Below are 21484 nucleotides of genomic sequence, written 5' to 3'. Positions count from 1 at the left end.
TAATGAGTGCATAGATGCCTTTAAGAGAAGCATCTTAAATGAATTGTAAAAAATAGACGCAAAAAAGAAAAGGGGCAATCTAACCAAAAAAGAAAAAGATGCACTAAAAATGTTACAGGAAAATTCAGATGTAATAATAAAACCTGCGGATAAAGGGGGGGGGGGTAGTAATTATGAATATTGAGGACTATGAAGCAGAGGTATTAAGACAGTTGGGAGACAACAAGACCTATGCCGTGCTGAAAAAAGACCCCCTCCTAGAATATAAAAATAAACTACAAACTCTGGTGAAATATGGTGGTGACAAAGGCATCCTGAGCAAAAAAGAGATGGATTATTTAAATATAAAAGAACCAATGACCCCAATTATCTATATACTGCCGAAAATACATAAGAGTATTATAAATCCTCCCGGGAGACCGATAGTATCGGGGATTAATTCTCTTACCAGTAGAATGACGGAGTATATAGACAATTTCCTACAAAAGTATGTACCAATGGCACCTTCCTATCTGAAAAATAGCGGGAGTGTGGTTGAAATAATAAAGGAATTGCAGGGAATTGGGGACAATACGTGGATGGCTACCATCGACGTATCGTCCCTATACACTATCATCCCGAAAAAACTAGGACTGCAAGCAATAAGAGAAACCCTGTACAGTGACCCTGATATGACTAGAATACAAGCGGACTTCATAGTACGATGTGTCGAATTCTGTTTAGAACACAACTACTTCTGGTTCAAAGATCAGTTTTACCTGCAGAAGGTCGGGACGGCGATGGGGGCGAAATTCGCCCCCAGTTTCGCTAATATCTTCATGACCAGGTGGGAAAAGCAGTTCATTGACCCCGTTTTAAAAAAATCCAAGAAAGGGGGAACCCTAAAAACCTGGAAAAGATATATAGATGATTGCCTGTTGATATGGGAAGGGGATAAAAACCTACTTGAGACCTTCATTGCCGGTTTGGAAAATAAAGAATGGAACCTCAGTTTTACCAGTACGATCAGTGCGGTTGCTGTGGATTTCCTGGACCTTACTATATATGCCGAAGAAGGACGGCTCAAAACTAAGACCTTTTTTAAACCAACTGATGTAAACGGCTATATAGATTTAACGAGCTGTCATTATGCCCCTTGGCTACTTAATGTACCGAAGGGACAGGTCCAGAGAATCCACCGCAACTGCACTGATTCGGCGATTTTTAAAAAACAAAGCAATGTAATAAGGGAGCGCTTTGTGGAAAAAGGCTATAAAAATGAAGACCTGGAGAGGTGCATAAAAGATGTAACTGAGCAGCAAGAGGGAACCCCCAATAAACTTAAAAAAATTAAAAAAATGAAGAAGACCATAGATTTCCGTTTTTCATTCATAACCCAGTTCACACAGTGTTCTGGTGAACTGAAAAACGCAATCAGAAAGAACTGGTCGATTTTAAAAAATGACCCAGTATTGGGACGTGTAATTCCTGAACAACCGACAGTCATCTATAAAAAGGCTCCCAACTTAAAAAATAAATTGGTACACAGCGCAAATCGTTTTGAAAATAAATACAAGAATAAAAAAACGAAAAATAGCTTTAATTGGTGCGGTTTTTGCATTCCATGCAAGAACAGAAAAAGAACAGAAAAATTACAAAAAAATACGCTAGTTAAAAGTACCAATAAAAATAAACAATTAGAAGTAGTAGGTGAGATGACCTGTCATAGTAAAGGGGTTGTATATGTACTGGAGTGCCCTTGTGGCCTTCAGTATGTTGGACGGACTATTAGACCCCTAAAAGTCCGTATACAGGAACACATAAGAAATATAAAAAAAGGTCTTGAAAGTCATGGAGTATCGGCCCATTATAAAAGATACCACCAAAAAAATCCAGAAGGTCTAAAGTTTATGGGAGTAGAATCCGTACAAAACCATTGGAGGGGAGGCAGTCTTTTGGAAAAAATTAATAGGCAAGAAACCAAGTGGATATACGAATTAGGTACACTACAGCCGGGAGGTCTAAACGTGGATTTCGACCTGCAAGCTGTATTGAATTAGCGAACAAACGATATACAAAAAAGCATGCTCATGTGAATAGGGACTTAATAACATCTGCCTTCTTTCCCCTGGGGATGAGGAGAGTCCAGTATAGGGTTAATAGCAGGATAGGAAAATACTGTGGAGGAACACACCTGACTCCTGATTAGTTGCAATGGATGAATAAGAAGGAGGGGGAGGGTGAAAACAAGTGTGCCCCTGACGAAGCTCTAGGAGTGAAACCCGGGTCGGGCAGAAGCAGCAGACGCTGGGAATTTTATGTGTTTTAAAAAGCTGTTTTAAGAAGTTGTCTTGTAAGTATGGACAAATAAAAAGTTTTTAATAAGGAATACGGAGCTTCACTATTGCAGAAGCCATTCTTGTCCACAGAAAACCTTCAGGAATCTGAAGAAAAGAAATATAGATTGGTCTGAGGTATACACCATCTGGGTCCGTGTGGGGATCTAACCAGATTGTATGGAAACGTGGCTGTTCCGATAGAACAAGTGCAACTTACCACGGAGGGATTACATTTACGCTTTGTGTGATACACATCTTGTGAGTATAATCAGTGCAACGCAGGTTACTGTCACATACGGATTCACACTATTATAATTCCATTGGTTGCAGGATATCTACTTAAGGGATATTTGCAGCCCTCAGGCTCTCTTTGTGAACGAAGAAGTAAGAAGGACTAAGAACTTGCACACTGACCTGGACTAGAAGCGCGGTCCGAACCCTATATATTGTGGTCCACATGCGGTGGGACTGCTCCCCCAATGAAAAACACGCTACAGTGTTAGGGGTTTGAGCAGTTCTCCCATATTTGCCACGATATTTCAGTGATTTTGTTTTATATGTAGTGTATGTGCCTTCACCTGGCATTTAAACACTCCTTTGCACCTGGTAACTTCCATCACATGGTCTGATATGGGTGTGGCTTACAGTCTGGCTTTGTTCACATTGCACTAGTTGTCCTGCTAGGCGGTTGTGTGGAAGCTTGGCTGTGAGCTGGATTACATCATCTTCAGACCGTGTTCACACCATAGGTAGCGTAGTGGTAGGACCCCTTGCCATGCTGAGTGACCGTGACGTGGTGCATGATGGGCTCCGATGTGTTCCTGACAGGAATATATTGGCAAAAGTCATAGCTTTTAATATCTGCTTGTATGACTAGCCAGTATAGTCAGTGGCATATCCGTTTGGTGCATTTTTTTCTGTGATTTATAACACTCACCTAGCCCCATTCCCCTGATGAACAAAGCACATCCTGCTCTCCCCAGCAGGCGTGATGCAGTGACGTAATCGCACCTATTGGGATGAGTAGATGAGGACAGGCCTGGGGTATGTGCTCTTCTACTCAGTCCAGCATGTCACTGTATCACACCTATGGCCAGAGCCTTGCTTGGGTGCACACACAGTAGTCATTATTACTGTGTGTGTGTACTGGCAGTAGGGTAGCTACTTTCATAACTCCCAAAATGAGGACATCACACCCAGGACAGTGAGTGACGATACAACACACAGAATTTAAACCATAACCTATATAACAGCATCAGCCAAATTACACTAGAAATCTACAACATACACTCACCTAAAGAATTATTAGGAACACCTGTTCTATTTCTCATTAATGCAATTATCTAGTCAACCAATCACATGGCAGTTGCTTCAATGCATTTAGGGGGGTGGTCCTGGTCAAGACAATCTCCTGAACTCCAAACTGAATGTCAGAATGGGAAAGAAAGGTGATTTAAGCAATTTTGAGCATGGCATGGTTGTTGGTGCCAGACGGGCCGGTCTGAGTATTTCACAATCTGCTCAGTTACTGGGATTTTCACGCACAACCATTTCTAGGGTTTACAAAGAATGGTGTGAAAAGGGAAAAACATCCAGTATGCGGCAGTCCTGTGGGTAAAAAATGCCTTGTGGATGCTAGAGGTCAGAGGAGAATGGGCCGACCGATTCAAGCTGATAGAAGAGCAACGTTCACTGAAATAACCACTCGTTACAACCGAGGTATGCAGCAAAGCATTTGTGAAGCCACAACATGCACAACCTTGAGGCGGAAGGGCTACAACAGCAGAAGACCCCACCGGGTACCACTCATCTCCACTACAAATAGGAAAAAGAGGCTACAATTTGCACGAGCTCACCAAAATTGGACTGTTGAAGACTGGAAAAATGTTGCCTGGTCTGATGAGTCTCGATTTCTGTTGAGACATTCAAATGGTAGAGTCCAAATTTGGCGTAAACAGAATGAGAACATGTATCCATCATGGCTTGTTACCACTGTGCAGGCTGGTGGTGGTGTAATGGTGTGGGGGATGTTTTCTGGGCACACTTTAGGCCCCTTAGTGCCAATTGGGCATTGTTTAAATGCCACGGGCTACCTGAGCATTGTTTCTGACCATGTCCATCCCTTCATGACCACCATGTACCCATCCTCTGATGGCTACTTCCAGCAGGATAATGCACCATGTCACAAAGCTCGAATCATTTCAAATTGGTTTCTTGAACATGACAATGAGTTCACTGTACTAAAATGGCCCCCACAGTCACCAGATCTCAACCCAATAGAGCATCTTTGGGATGTGGTGGAACGGGAGCTTCGTACCCTGGATGTACATCCCTCAATTCTCCATCAACTGCAAGATGCTATCCTATCAATATGGGCCAACATTTCTAAAGAATGCTATCAGCACCTTGTGGAATCAATGCCACGTAGAATTAAGGCAGTTCTGAAGGCAAAAGGGGGTCCAACACCGTATTAGTCTGGTGTTCCTAATAATTCTTTAGGTGAGTGTAAATCACTGCTTTATTCACCAAACTTGGCACCTACAGTACTTGTCATATTGAACTCATTTCCTTGCTGCCTCCAAGAATTTGCTATTGGACATTACAGGACAAGGGAGTAAGACTCCAGAAGAGAAAGAGAAGACTACAATTCCCAGCATTGCCAGGATAAGACTATGTGATATCAGAGGACATTACAGGGAAGAGGCATAAGAGGAGAAGACTAGAAGTCCCAGCATGTCTAGCCTATTATTATGTGATTTCAAAGGATATTACAGGTAGGAGATATGAGAGAACTACAACTACCAGCATTTACCTGGCTCTCACACTGAATCCATGCTTCTCCACTGTTTTCTCCACACAAAGTTCGACCCCCTCATGTAACATAACATCATCACAGGTCCATCCCCACTGTGTCCATCCATCCCCACCACTTCTCCTCTCCACTGCTCAGCTCTGCCCCCACCTGCACTGATCGTATGATGGTGTCATCATCACAAGTCCTTCAGCTCAGCCATTAACAGAGCAATCTCTGCAGAGGAGGTATATACAGTCGGTCAGGGGAGGCCTGGGCTCCCTGCCACTATAGGCCCCATAGCAGCCGCTATGGTCAGGGGTGGGATTAACAACAGGTTCCCTACTTAACGGTGGACAAGCGGCGTCGCGACACATTCACATATACATACACCATACCGTATATATACAACACACATACACATAAATACACAATATACATGGTACACATACATAAATACACCATATATACAATACACACACATACCACCCAACTAAGGAGCTAAACTATCAACGGTGCGCGAAGCAATGGAAATGATCATCTCCAGCTGCCCTGTTGCCACCAGAGCACCGGAACTGGACACAGCCGGTAACGCGGTTCTCCAATCCAGTTGTAATTTTTTACAACCGGATCTAACTGGAGGGAACTGGCTGCCTGGCTATGGCTACTACTGTGGCCGTTTCACCCCTGGTAATAGCAATGCCTTTGGTAACTGTGGCTAAATATAAACAAACAGATCTGCTTAATTTGTCTGATCAGATATGTAAAAAAAGAATGACTAGGCAACATCAAGTTGATAAAAATAATAGGTATACAATACTCTATATAATTACTGAATGGATTTTCCTTTACTATTATTATTATTATTATTTATTATTAAAGCGCCATTCATTCCATAGCGCTGTACATATGAAAAGGGGTATACATACATAATACAGACAATTGCACCAAGCATGAACAAGACGAGTTACAAACTGGTACAGAAGGAGAGAGAGCCCTACCCGTGAGGACTTACAATCTACATGGTATGGGAGAAGGATCCAAAACCCTCCGTAATACAACTTACCCTGAAGTGACTGGTTGACTTTATGTAGAAATTCTTGTGTGTGGGAACCAAATGGAAGTTGAATCTCAAGCATGGTCTCTGGAGTCTTTATTCTCACCATGATGTCAGAGCCTGAAGCATAAGTGAAAAGATAGCAGATACAATTTTTTTTTACAGATATTACTGCCACTGTTTTGTACTCAACATTACACAAAAAGTTCACATTACATGACTTAAAGTGGTTGTCTCACAAAAAATACTTGATAGTTTTCAAACTAGCACCTGGATCTGATTTCTTTCTTCTGCGTCTACTGAGATGTAGCAGAAAAGACACTCCCCTTGAGCGGCCACCTTGATATAAATCTAGGCCTGGTTCTGAGGTACAGGGCTGGTTCTACCTTTGTTAGAAAGAGATTGTTATGTACTATATGATGTCTGATTTTCATTTTTTACATTAATCATGGGATAATCCCTTTAAAAGAAAGACTGGCCTTTCTCTGGTTATTCAACAACAGGTGGAATTAAAAGAAAACTTACCTACAAAGTAGGGTCAGCCCTGGCACCCAGGGCCTAATGTGGTATTTTATTTGTTGTGGATGACAGTGCTGCATCTCCACAAGAAAGAGGATCTGGCATTGTCACAAGAGAGCTGCATCCTTAGCTCCTAAAAAGTAGACCCAACATCTGACCAACAGACTCCCTAATAAATAATTACACTGTGGAATTCAATTTTATATTGAAGTATGCCTTTAAAGGGGTTATGCCATGATTAAAACATTAAAATCAAACATATAGTACATGACTGTCTCTCCATTGGATCCAGTTATCTCCCTATTCATTGCTCCAATTTGTCTTTCAAGATTCTCTTCAAACTGGCGGCTCAGGGGTGTGTCTTTTCTAAGGGGGCTGTAGGACTCTTTCTATTACAGCTCAAGGTGCTGCATCTCTCTCACTATAATAGAGCAGGAGGTGTGTCCTTTCCACTACAGCTCTCTCCCTATAACTGTCATAGCTTCTAAATTTAGCTGGTGGCACCTCAGTGATGTTACAAAGGTGGACAGATAAATAAGGAAAAGAACAGTAGTTGGAGCTATACAGATACCTTTTATTGAATAACTCAATGACTTTATTCAATTTGTCATTATGCGCAATTACAAAAGTATTGTCACGGATGCGGTGTGTGTGGGAAACTTCACACCAAGCACAGGAGGGAAGGGGATAGGAACTAGGCCTGGAAACTAGGGTAAAGGAGAAGGTCACCTCCTAGAACAACCCTAATCCAAGTCCTGACTCACTAACAGTATGAACTGACCTCGATGGTAGGAAAGTTCATACACAGGAACCTAGAGCCCTAGCACACCCTGTAGAGCAGGCATGCTCAACCTGCGGCCCTCCAGCTGTTGTAAAACTACAACTCCCACAATGCCCTGCTGTAGGCTGATAGCTGTAGGCTGTTCGGGCATGCTGGGAGTTGTAGTTTTGCAACAGCTGGAGGGCCGCAGGTTGAGCATGCCTGCTGTAGAGCCCTGGAATAGTAACAGGATTTGAGACAACCTATTCCTCCACCAGAAGGATGAACAGGAGTCTACCTCAGGCCTAGATACAAAAGACAAGGAAATACAACAAATAAAATATAAAAGGAAAGATGACACTTAATTTCACGTGGAGCAAAGGCAACGCCAGGAGCTCAGCCGAGATCCAACAACTAGCTAAGCCCGAGTCCATAAACTGAAGCTATAAACCGCACTCCCCAGAAGGGGTAAGCAGTAATAAATAGGGGAAGTCAAATGACCAAACCAACAACACCTGCAAGAGGTGTGGTCATTCCCAAAACAACACAGACACAAATGATCCACAAGGAACAAGTCAGATTAACCCATGTGTTGCCAGTCTCTCTGATCTCCTGGCACCTGGCATGGGAGTGTTCGTGACAAGTATTCAGATCCAACTGCTGGTTTGAAAAAATTTGAATATTTTTCATTAGACAACCCCTCTAAGTCTTGGTCTACATGGTAGCATTGGCTGTGGCACACTTTGCATGTCCAAAGATTGCAGTCTAGCTCACTTTTATTATGTTGCGTTATAGTAGCATTGCAATGCTACAATTTTTGGCTAGGAGACGTGTGTTGTGGCAAAAGCTGACCCAGCCTAAGCTTCACTTATGTCAAAAATATTGTGAAGACTAAATCACATAATATTAAATTTCAACGCTGTCACTCCCAGATTTATTTTTTTCACTGAATAAAAATGAAGTGAAAATACTTGTTATCTTACTTTGTCTGAGACGGGAGTAGAAATGACATTATTCAGTAAGCACTACCAGTACTTCTAGTGAATGTAAACATAGCTGTTTTACAACTACATAACAACTATGTAAATTGTGGAGTGTAATCTGTGTTCTAGATTAATTTAGAGGTCTGGAATGAGGTCTGATTTAATTTTGGTATATGGGCTGGGGCTATATCAAAGGGGTTGTGCCAAATTTATAAGTTATCTCCAATTCACAGAATAAGAGAGAACTAAAACTAGGGGATTGATCTGAGGGGATTTACCCGCAGTGCTAAACGTTACTGTTCACAGGCTACGTTGGGGTTCAAGGGGAAGTTTATTTTTTGTTTTTCACATAGAAAAAGGATTCGCCTTTCTATTATACAGTTAAATAGATGTTGATGGCACAACCTTAACAGACTGATTTGTGGTCTATCTGTAAAAGGTCTATACTGACTAACTGTATCTATTTCTGACAATACTGTGTAATGTCGATGATGTTGATATATCTATATATATATGAATCCGAATAAAAAGTTATAAAAAATAAAAAATAAGAGAGAACTAGCTGATTGCTTAGGGTTCGAACACTGGGACCCCCACTGATCACAAAAACGGGGGGCAGGTTCCCCCGTTGTGATGGAGCTGCAGGCCATCCATGAGCACTGCCGCTCCATTCATTCTCCTGTGGATATGGGATAACATAAACTTGCTACTACCTTTTTAACCCCTTAAGGACTCAGCCCTATTTCACCTTAAGGACTTGGCCATTTTTTGCAAATCTGACCACTGTCACTTTAAGTGCTGATAACTTTAAAACGCTTTGACTTATCCAGGCCATTCTGAGAATGTTTTTTCGTCACATATTGTACTTCATGACACTGGTAAAATGAAGTTAAAAAAAATCTTTTTTATTTATAAAAAAATACCAAATTTACCATAAATTAGTAAAAAATTGCAAATTTCCAAATTTCAATTTCTCTACTCCTATAATACATAGTAATACCTCCAAAAATAGTTATTACTTTACATTCCCCATATGTCTACTTCATGTTTGGATCATTTTGGGAATTATATTTTATTTTTTGGGGATGTTACAAGGCTTAGAAGTTTAGAAGCAAATCTTGAAATTTTTCAGCAATTTTCGAAAAACCCAATTTTTAGGGACCAGTTCAGGTCTCAAGTCACTTTGCGAGGCCTACATAATAGAAACCACCCAAAAATGACCCCATTCTATAAACTACACCCCTCAAGGTATTCAAAACAGATTTTACAAACTTTGTTAACCCTTTAGGTGTTCCACAAGAATTAATGGAAAATAGAGATACAATTTCAAAATTTCACTTTTTTGGCAGATTTTCAATTTTAATAATTCTTTTCCAGTTACAAAGCAAGGGTTAACAGCCAAACCAAACTCAATATTTATGGCCCTGATTCTGTAGTTTACAGAAACAACCCATATGTGGTCGTAAACTACTGTACGGGCACACCTCAGGGCGCAGAAGGAAAGGAATGTCATACGGTTTTTGGAAGGCAGATTTTGCTGGACTGTTTTTTTGACACCATGTCCCATTTGAAGCCCCCTGATGCGCCCCTAGAGTAGAAACTCCAAAAAAGTGACCCCATTTTAAAAACTACGGGATAGGGTGGCAGCATTGTTGGTACTAGTTTAGAGTACATATGATTTTTGGTTGCTCTATATTACACTTTTTGTGAGGCAAGGTAAAAAGAAATAGCTGTTTTGGCACCGTTTTTATTTTTTGTTATTTACAACATTCATCTGACAGGTTAGATCATGTGATATTTTTATAGAACGGGTTGTCACGGATACCTAATATGTATACTTTTTTTTTTATTTATGTAAGTTTTACACAATGATTTCTTTTTTGAAACAAAAACAATCATATTTTAGTGTTTCCATAGTCTGAGAGCCATAATTTTTTCAGTTTTTTGGCGATTACCTTGGGTAGGGTATGATTTTTGCGGGATGAGATGACGGTTTTATTGGCACTATTTTGGGGTGCGTGTGACTTTTTGATCGCTTGCTATTACACTTTTTGTGATGTAAGGTGACAAAAAATGGTTTATTTAGCACAGTTTTTATAAGAAATTTTTTACGGTGCTCATCTGAGGGGTTAGGTCATGTGATATTTTTATAGAGCCGGTCGATACGGACGCTGCGATACCTAATATGTATACTTTTTATTTATGTAAGTTTTACACAATAATATCATTTTTGAAAAAAAAATAAATCATGTTTTAGTGTCTCCATATTCTGAGAGCCATATTTTTTTCAGTTTTTGGGCCATTATCTTAGGTAGGGTCTCATTTTTTGCGGGATGAGATGACGGTTTGATTGGCACTATTTTGGGGTGCATATGACTTTTTGATCGCTTGATATTACACTTTTTGTGATGTAAGGTGACAAAAAAATGGTTTATTTAGCACGGTTTTTATTTTTTACGGTGTTCATCTGAGGGGTTAGGTCATGTGATATTTTTATAGAGCCGGTCGATACGGACGCGGCGATACCAAATATGTCTACTTTTTTACCAATTTTTTTTAAACTTTATTTGGGGAAAATGACGTTTTTGTTTATTTTTACTTGAAACTTTTAATTTTTTGGGGGGAAACTTTATTTTTTCAACTTTTTTTAACTTTATTTTTTGTCCTATTTTGGGACTTGAACTTTTGGGGGTCTAATCCCTTTTACAATGCATTCCAATTGTCACGACTGTGACTGATCCAGACAGGTCTGGGAGGAGAAGGTCGCAGCGACTTGCTACTCGCGATAGCTTGTGAGTTTGCTCCGTGGTTCAGGGTATGTCATCTGGGTTTTGCCTTGTGAACCTTTTTGTCCTGACTGGGAGTTTGTAGGCATCCTTCTCAGGTGAGTCCTGTCTGCCACTCCCAGCTACTATATTAGGTTCAGTTTCACTTGTAGTCATTGCCAGATATAGTCCTTACTTCCAGTGCTACTCTGACCTTGGAAGGAGATCGATTGATGGTGTTGCTGTGGAGCTCTTGTCCAGCGTGGACTGTCGTGTTTGGGATCGCCTTCTCTGCTCGTGACTGGATAAGTCTATCTGCTGTAGATTGTTTGTTGTTGTCTTCCCCTGCTGTATTCCTAGACGTGAGTGATGGTGACTAGCGCTCCCATCGGCCTTTCCCCAGTCCAGTGTTAGGGCGACTGAGGGTTTAGGCATCCAGCTCGCCGCACGGGTTCACACCCCGTCTAGGGTATCAGGGCAGACAGGTGCCAGCTTAGGGTGACTCAGGGGTGGCCATTCTCTTTCCCATCCGTAGATAAGGGTCCCCCTTCCCCTCCGTCTGGTGCGACACGACTGCTGCTGGGATAGCGGTCGTGACAGTATATCTGGCCTTTAAAAAAAAAAAAAAAAAAAAGTGACATTTCATTTTTCATTTTTTTTACGGGAAACCAAGGTACTCCTGAGCCAAAAGTGGCTTTACCTGATAGGTTCTCAGGAGGGAGAGACCAATTTGTAACCTTCAGAGAAGCTTGCAAGTTGTTCTTCAGGTTACGCCCTAGATCCTCCGGCGGTGAGGAACAACGGGTGGGCATTGTAATTTCTCTCCTGCAAGGAGATCCGCAGGCTTGGGCTTTCTCCCTACCATCAGACTCTCCGGCCTTACGATCAGTGGAGGAGTTTTTTGAAGCCCTGGGTCTCGTATATGATGACCCAGACAGGGTCTCACTGGCTGAGTCTAAGCTGCGTAGACTTCGGCAAGAGAACCGGTCTGCTGAACTATATTGTTCCGAATTCCGTAGGTGGGCTACTGATATGTTATGGAACGACTCGGCCCTTAGGAGTCAGTTCTGCCAGGGGTTGTCTGAAAAATTAAAAGATGCGCTGGCGATATACGAGGTCCCTGGGTCTCTTGAGGCTGCTATGTCTCTGTCCATAAGAATCGACAGACGACTCAGGGAGAGACTATTAAATTTTACCGAGGCCTCTATAGGGCAGGGATCGGTCTGTTATGGTCCAGTCGAACCAATGCAAATAGGGGGCGCCACTAGACGGGTGAATCCTCCTAAATTCCGCCGTAGGTCAGAGGTTTGTTTTCGTTGTGGGGGGAGGGGTCATTTTGTAAAGGTTTGTCCCTCAGAACCCAAGAGACCACAAACAAAGGAGCCGCCGGAAAACTAGAGTCCCCAGACTGTGCGGAGGAGAACAGTCTGGGCGTATTCGTTTCCTCCATACGCATGTCTCAGTTTTTGTTGTCCGCTACCGTTGAGGCGGGCAATAAAACTGAGATCTGTTCCGTCTTTTTGGACAGTGGGGCGGGGGTCAACTTGGTGGATTCACGGTTTGCTCAGGCTCTGGGTTTTACTCCGGAACCGGTATGCAGAACTATTCCTGTTTTTGCCATCGACTCCTCCCCTCTTAATCAGAGAGAGTTAACTCAGATCATCCATAATATCCATCTGCAGGTAGGGGACCTCCATAAAGAGCATATCTCTTGTTATGTCCTGGACGGTCTTCCGGCTCCTATAGTATTGGGGCTTCCCTGGCTGGTGACTCACAATCCAGTGGTGGATTGGCAGGCCGGGGAGATTGTGGAGTGGAGTGAACGTTGTAAGGACAACTGCTTGAGTAGTAGGTGCTCTACACTCTCTGTAACATCTTTACCTGCCTTTCTGTCAGATTTTATGGATGTGTTCTCTGAGAAGGGTTGTCAGGGGTTACCACCTCATCGTCCATATGATTGCCCGATTAATCTATTACCTGGGGCAAAACTACCTAAAACCCGGTTATACAATCTTTCCGGCCCGGAGAGGAAGGCTATGAAAGATTATATTTCGGAGAGTTTGGCTAAGGGACACATCAGACCCTCTTCTTCACCTGTGGCTGCAGGGTTCTTTTTCGTTAAAAAGAAAGATGGGGGCCTACGTCCTTGCCTGGATTTCCGGGAATTAAACCGGATAACTATCCGAGATCCCTATCCTCTTCCTCTCATTCCCGACCTCTTTAATCAGGTTGCTGGTGCTAAATGGTTCTTCAAAATGGATCTCAGAGGAGCCTATAACCTGGTTCGCATCAAAGAGGGGGATGAGTGGAAGACGGCTTTTAATACTCCGGAAGGGCATTATGAAAATCTGGTCATGCCATTTGGTCTTACTAATGCGCCTGCGGTATTCCAACATTTTGTCAACGATATTTTTAGTCACCTTATCGGGAGATTTGTTGTGATATATCTTGATGACATCCTGGTCTATTCCCCAGATCTGGATACACATAAGATCCATGTGAGACAAGTGCTGCAGATATTAAGGGCCAACAAATTGTTTGCTAAGTTAGAAAAATGTGTGTTCGCCGTAAAAGAACTGCCATTTCTGGGGTATGTGTTGTCAGATTCAGGTTTCCGCATGGATCCAGAGAAAGTCCGGGCGATTATAGACTGGGATCTGCCTGAGAACCTGAAGGCATTGCAACGCTTCCTGGGGTTTGCCAATTTTTATAGAAAGTTTATAAAGAACTATTCCTTGGTGGTCAAACCACTGACGGACATGACCCGAAAGGGATCCGATTTTTCCAAATGGTCACATGCAGCCAAAACTGCCTTTGCGTCTCTGAAGGAGAGGTTCACCTCGGCCCCTATTCTCGTACAGCCAGATGTCTCGCTTCCTTTTATTGTAGAGGTTGACGCATCAGAGGTGGGGGTGGGAGCGGTACTATCTCAGGGCCCGTCCCCTGGTGAATGGCGTCCGTGTGCTTTCTTTTCAAAGAAATTGTCTACTGCAGAAAGGAACTATGATATTGGCAACAGGGAACTTTTGGCTATTAAGTTGGCCTTTGAGGAGTGGCGTCATTTTTTGGAGGGGGCGGTTCATCCCGTCACGGTGATTACTGATCACAAAAACTTATTATATCTGGAGTCTGCTAAACGTCTTACCCCTAGACAGGCTCGGTGGTCGTTATTTTTTACTAGGTTTAATTTTGTAATAACCTATCGCCCGGGGGCAAAAAATACTAAGGCGGATGCATTGTCTCGTAGTTTTCCTGGAGGGGGTGATGTTGAGGTACCAGAGCCCATTTTGCAAAAGGGGGTGGTGGTCTCTGCATTACACTCAGGTTTGGAGGGGAGGGTGTTGGAAGCCCAGGGGGACGCCCCGGCCTCCTGCCCCTCGGGTAAACTGTTTGTGCCAGAAAATTTACGACTGGAGATACTAAGAGAACACCATAACTCCACACTGGCAGGACACCCAGGTAGTAGGGCAACCTCTGAGTTAGTGTCTCGTCGGTTCTGGTGGCCTAAATGGCGCCAGGAGGTGTTGAATTTTGTGTCTGCATGTGCTACCTGTGCTCGTTCTAAGGTAGATCATACTCGTCCGGCAGGGCGTCTTTTACCTCTGGCCATCCCCAACAGGCCTTGGACGCACCTGTCAATGGATTTCATTACGGATCTACCAGTATCAGCAGGGAAGACTGTTATTCTGGTAGTTGTTGACAGATTCAGTAAAATGGTGCACTTTATTGCTCTTGCCGCATTGCCTAATGCTAACACACTGGCTCAGGTTTTTATTGACCACATCGTGAAGCTTCACGGGGTCCCTTCCGATATTGTTTCGGATCGTGGTACCCAATTCGTTTCTAAATTTTGGAAAGCTTTTTGTTCTCGTTTAGGGGTTCATCTGTCGTTTTCTTCATCTTTCCATCCACAGTCCAACGGTCAGACTGAACGTACCAATCAAAACTTAGAGACATATTTGAGATGCTTTGTTTCCGAAAATCAGGAGGAATGGTCATCTTATTTACCGTTAGCTGAGTTCGCCATTAATAATCGTCGTCAAGAATCCACTGATAAGTCACCATTTTTTGGTGCGTATGGTTTCCATCCTCAGTTTTGTACGTTTAGTGAGGGGGGGCCGTCTGGGATTCCCGAGGAGGAACGATTTGCGTCTTCACTTTCTTCAGTGTGGCAGAGTGTGCAAGAAAGTTTGAAGAGAATTGGTGGTAGATACAAACGTGCGGCTGATAGGAAGCGCTCTGAAGGTCCGGACCTTGGGGTGAATGACTTGGTGTGGTTGTCTACCAGAAATATCAAGTTGAAGGTTCCCTCGTGGAAATTGGGTCCGAGATTTATTGGTCCTTATAGGGTAATTAAGATCATTAACCCGGTGGCTTTTCGTCTGGAGCTACCTCAGACTCTAAGGATCCATAATGTCTTCCACAGATCTCTGCTTAAGAGATATGTAGAACCTCTTGAACCATTGCCACTACCGCCTCCACCGGTGGTTGTTGATGGCAGTCTTGAGTTTCAGGTAGAAAAGATTGTTGATTCACGATATGTTCCCCGCTCTATTCAGTACCTGGAGCACTGGAAAGGTTATGGTTCCGAAGAGAGAATGTGGGTTCCAGCATCAGAGATAAAAGCGGACAGACTCATTCGGGCTTTTCATAGCTCCCATCTGGAGAGGCATGGTCTTGAGGGTCCAGGGGCCCCTCGTAGAAAGGGGGGTACTGTCACGACTGTGACTGATCCAGACAGGTCTGGGAGGAGAAGGTCGCAGCGACTTGCTACTCGCGATAGCTTGTGAGTTTGCTCCGTGGTTCAGGGTATGTCATCTGGGTTTTGCCTTGTGAACCTTTTTGTCCTGACTGGGAGTTTGTAGGCATCCTTCTCAGGTGAGTCCTGTCTGCCACTCCCAGCTACTATATTAGGTTCAGTTTCACTTGTAGTCATTGCCAGATATAGTCCTTACTTCCAGTGCTACTCTGACCTTGGAAGGAGATCGATTGATGGTGTTGCTGTGGAGCTCTTGTCCAGCGTGGACTGTCGTGTTTGGGATCGCCTTCTCTGCTCGTGACTGGATAAGTCTATCTGCTGTAGATTGTTTGTTGTTGTCTTCCCCTGCTGTATTCCTAGACGTGAGTGATGGTGACTAGCGCTCCCATCGGCCTTTCCCCAGTCCAGTGTTAGGGCGACTGAGGGTTTAGGCATCCAGCTCGCCGCACGGGTTCACACCCCGTCTAGGGTATCAGGGCAGACAGGTGCCAGCTTAGGGTGACTCAGGGGTGGCCATTCTCTTTCCCATCCGTAGATAAGGGTCCCCCTTCCCCTCCGTCTGGTGCGACACGACTGCTGCTGGGATAGCGGTCGTGACACCAATACTTCTGTATTGGAATGCATTGGCTGTATGAGTAATACAGTGTGTATTACTAATACAGCTTCCGGCCTGTGAGATCCAGGGGGCTGGATCTCACAGGCTCGTCACCGGAAGGCAGTGCAGATGCCTAATGAAGGCATCGCGCTGCCTTCCATGCCATCGGGTCCCCCCTACAGCAGCATGGGGACCCGATGGCACCGCCGCCCGCCGGATAAGGTAAAACCGCAAACCGCAGGTCTGAATTAACCTTCGGTTTGTGGCGATCGCCGATGTGGGGGGTCACATGACCCCCCCCCCGGCGTTGTGACAGGATGCCTGCTGAATGATTTCAGCGGACATCCTGTTCCGATTAACTGTAGTGAGAGCGCAACTTTTTTTAACCTCTTCCTGACTACCCATTGACTATAAACATCCAGGGGTTGGGATTTGTCTCTGGATGTTTTAAAACGCCTTACACAGTGCTGAACGTGTGCTATGCATTCCGTACCATGACAGTAGCAAATTGTGGGGTGATTTTCTCCTATTATCCCTTGTGAAAAAGAAAGTTTGGGCTTAAAGCACTATTTTCTTGTAAAAAAGAAATGCCATTTTTAATTTTCACAACCAAGTGTTATCAGGGGCGGACTGGGAACTTAAAGTGGCCCTGGAAAAAATACTAAAAGTGGCCCCGTTTTGTAGTCAGGTCCAAATTGATAGAAGGCAGGGCCAACAATACCATATTGTGGCACATTATACCAACCCAACAGAGCCAAATACCACAGTCCATCACATAATACTGCCGCCAGCAGTACAAAATACATCCCCAAAAACTTCCACTGGCCGGCCATGAGGAGGGCTCAGGCGGCCCCCTGGGCATCGGCCCACCGGGAAATTTCCCTGTAAGGTTTATAGCCAATCTGCCCCTGAGTGTTAAAAATTCTATGAACCATCTGTTGGGTCAAAGTGCTTACTACACTCCTTAAAAAATTTTTGGGTGGTGTAGTTTCCAAAATGTGGTCACTTTTGGGGGTTTTCCACTGTAGGGGACCTCAATGTGTTTTCAAATGCAACATGCCACCCAAAGACCATTCGAGCAAAATCTGCCCTATATGACACTCCTTGCTTTCTGAGCATTGCTGTGTGCACATACAGCAGTTTACAACCACATATGGGGTGTTTATGTAAACTGCAGAATCAGGGTAATAAATATCGGGGTTTGTATCCTTACGGATACATTCAAATATTACCTGCTCACACAGCTGCAATATGCTACCAGATGATAGAATCTGGGGGTCCCTGCAAAAATTTTGAGAAGGTAGTTCCTGGGGAGAAGAGAATACTGGCCACACCTAGAAGTCATCTTAGCTATCTGATCGTGTCTATAATAATAAACTGGGGAGTTTCTTTAATAATCTTTAATAATAGTTTTTTTTTATATGAACATAGGCTGGTTGAGGTGCTGTACATTGAATATATGTATGTAGTGCAGTAAGTCTACAGGGGCTCACCTGGGGATTCACCTGTACCCCTGTGGGCCAGTCTGAGCCTGATACAGTGCACACGCAACTCACAAAGTATGACTTCCTAATTAAACATTACGCATCCATTACAAGGCGGTCCTCATCCTACTCAAGGTATATGACCTCCAAAGTGCTGGTACTCCTCCGCAGGATACATGTGGCATACACCCTGCCATGCCTCAGGGCTCATGGACATTTCACCCACAGTTGTGCTCACCACATCTGGTTACTTAGCTGACATACTCCAGGTGCTTAAAGCCATACTGCATAATATATCATACATTACATACCATCCATCAGCAGTTTACATGACACCTTTAAATTCAGGGAGATATAATAGCATGCATAAACATTTGCAATGCTGGCATGTCCTCAAAAATTGTTATTCAGTTCAAATTACGGTAGGTGGTTTTACCAATGATAACTTACAGGAGGGGAACTCAGTAAATGACTCATTTTTCTTGTAAGAGGAGCGAAGGCATTTTCAACCCTTTTACAAATCGTTGAGGCACATAAGCTGGGAATTCCCATTTGCTACATTCCACATCCCCATGAGTGGTGGTGTTTAAAGTGAATATACAAAATTCCTCAGACAACAATACCAGTTTAGTTCTAACGCAGATCCAATAGGAATATAGTGGGTTAGTTCACGAAAGTTTGCTCAGGCCATGAACCCTGCTGACATTCTTCTGCATGATGATGATGCATCTCCAGACCTCTGCTGGCTGGTAAAGTGGTTGTACATCACGGAGATAAACAACAGGAGAACGTCCATAGTATTTCTGTTCCGCAGAACACCATGATGTCTACTTTTCATTCTCATTCACCATCCATAGCTCATACTAAGACATGTCATAAATTTCCTAAACCATGGCACCATCCAGATTGAGGTTCAAGCAGAGAACAAAGGTGCTGCAGCATATATTGTTTTGTTTCTGTCTAGTAAATCTATAGTGAGGGCTACTCCATTATGGGCTTTATAACGCTCACATACTGATATGTGTGTATGTATCATAACCCATATAATACAGCTAAATCCCCCACATAAAAATAAATCATTTTGCTTTCCACACAATCAGTTCAAAGTGATCTCTGTATTCTAAACTTAAAATTACATTGATACAAAAAAATCAAATAGCTTACCAATGACATGGAAGTTTTCATGTGGTGTCACTACAAATTAAACCAAAAATTCAAAGGTAAGAAATTTGGTAACTGTAATGTGTATATTATATCTGCCACCTGCTGGAAGCAGTAGACAACTGCAATATCATATCGGAAATGATAAAGATTTACAGAAAAAAGGGTCATTTCTATTGGATGATACGATCTATCTCCAGAACAGTACCTCGTTGCACCAGGCCAGGAATGGAGAGGTGGCAATGCATGCGAGGCTCTCTCCATTCACTTCAATAGCATCTTTGGAAATACTATTGAAGTGAATGGAAAGAGCCTCGCATGCATTGCCACCTCTCCATTCTAGGCTGCGCACAATGGACTCCTTTTCTGGAGATGAGAGCGGGACCAACAACTATTGAACACATCCTGTGGATGAGCCATAAATGTCAGATTGAACAACCCCTGTAAGAAACTGCAGTTAATCTCTAGCAGCAGTCTTTTAACTTCCCCACAAATCACTGGAGATACATTGAATCTGAGGCAGATATATATAATAGTTCCTGTAATGTTCCTTTTCACATAGAAATTTGTAGGCAGGCCTCTACATAACGTCGGCGCATCCAGCGCCAATCCTAAATGTAAGACAGCTTCCTGGCTGTCTTACATTTAGCCCATTTTCATGAGACGGCCGATTCCCCTCCCCAATCATGCCATGCTCACTTTTTTAGACCTGGCGTCAGCGGGGAAAAGTCGCAATCTGCAACAGAAATACACCTAATATAGGCATATTTCTGAATAATAAATGACCCACATAGTGTTTAGCTCACTGTAACACACAGGTACAGTACAGACCAAAAGTTTGGACACACCTTCTCATTCAAAGAGTTTTCTTTATTTTCATGACTATGAAGGCATCAAAACTATGAATTAACAAATGTGGAATTATATACATAACAAACAAGTGTGAAACAACTGAAAATATGTCATATTCTAGGTTCTTTAAAGTAGCCACCTTTTACTTTGATTACTACTTTGCACACTCTTGGCATTCTCTTGATGAGCTTCAAGAGGTAGTCCCCTGAAATGGTCTTCCAACAGTCTTGAAGGAGTTCCCAGAGATGCTTAGCACTTGTTGGCCCTTTTGCCTTCACTCTGCGGTCCAGCTCACCCCAAACCATCTCGATTGGGTTCAGGTCCGGTGACTGTGGAGGCCAGGTCATCTGGCGCAGCACCCCATCACTCTCCTTCATGGTCAAATAGCCCTTACTTTCAACATTTTCCCAATTTTTCGGCTGACTGACTGACCTTAATTTCTTAAAGTAATGATGGCCACTCGTTTTTCTTTACTTAGATGCTTTTTTCTTGCCATCATACAAATTCTAACAGTCTATTCAGTAGGACTATCAGCTGTGTATCCACCTGACTTCTCCTCAATGCAACTGATGGTCCCAACCCCATTTATAAGGCAAGAGATCCCACTTATTAAACCTGACAGGGCACACCTGTGAAGTGAAAACCATTTCAGGGGACTACCTCTTGAAGCTCATCAAGAGAATACCAAGAGTGTGCAAAGCAGTAATCAAAGCAAAAGGTGGCTACTTTGAAGAACCTAGAATATGACATATTTTCAGTTGTTTCACACTTGTTTGTTATGTATATAATTCCACGTGTGTTAATTCATAGTTTTGATGCCTTCAGTGTGAATCTACAATTTTCATAGTCATGAAAATAAAGAAAACTCTTTGAATGAGAAGGTGTGTCCAAACTTTTGGTCTGTACTGTACATACTGTTCCTATGAATAGATACAAGCAGCACTGTCTAGTCACCGATGGCCAAGTGTGACATAGGGCTTGATGCCTTGATGGGCTATTCTAGTTGGAAAGACTCATCCTGCAACTTAGTTTACCTTCTTCCATGGTAATTCCTTTAGCCAGTGGGATGATTGTATCCAGCAATACATCCTCCGCACATATAGCCATTCTTCTGTGCTTGTATAAAAACACTCTGTGAGGACAAGCAAAGAACAATTTGCAGATGTCGGTTGATGTCAACAAATGGCATTTATAACATGATTATTAAAGGGTATCTGTCACCTGAAAAATGAATATTAAGCTGGCTGACATCAGCGATGTGCTAATGTAAGCTGAACATAACTATATTAGTGCCATCTCACTGCCTAAACCCTTTATTGAGAAAAACAAACTTTTATAATATACTAATTAGCCTCTAGGAGCAGGGGCGGCATTGCACCTGCTCCTAGAGGCTCCGTTTGCCTACCTATTTTCACGCCCTTCTTCTCTTGGTTGACAGGG

At 43.0% G+C, this 21484-nt stretch overlaps 1 protein-coding gene across 1 annotated transcript in view; it reads right to left on the bottom strand.

Annotated features, from left to right (window-relative positions):
- INPP5B (inositol polyphosphate-5-phosphatase B) overlaps positions 1-21484 on the bottom strand; it is a 151355-nt gene that overhangs the window by 115646 nt on the left and 14225 nt on the right. Inside the window, exons 4-6 of the mRNA XM_040424442.1 lie at positions 21079-21176; positions 19196-19225; positions 6176-6286 (exon numbers count right to left, since the gene is read on the bottom strand). Coding sequence (XP_040280376.1) covers positions 6176-6286; positions 19196-19225; positions 21079-21176 — 239 coding nt within the window. The remainder of the gene's footprint in view (positions 1-6175; positions 6287-19195; positions 19226-21078; positions 21177-21484) is intronic.

The sequence above is a fragment of the Bufo bufo genome, chromosome 3 (genome assembly GCF_905171765.1).
Source record: "Bufo bufo chromosome 3, aBufBuf1.1, whole genome shotgun sequence".
Classification (NCBI taxonomy): Eukaryota; Metazoa; Chordata; class Amphibia; order Anura; family Bufonidae; genus Bufo; species Bufo bufo.
Note: the sequence above shows the minus strand (reverse complement) of the source record. Positions and strands in the feature narration are given on the sequence as shown.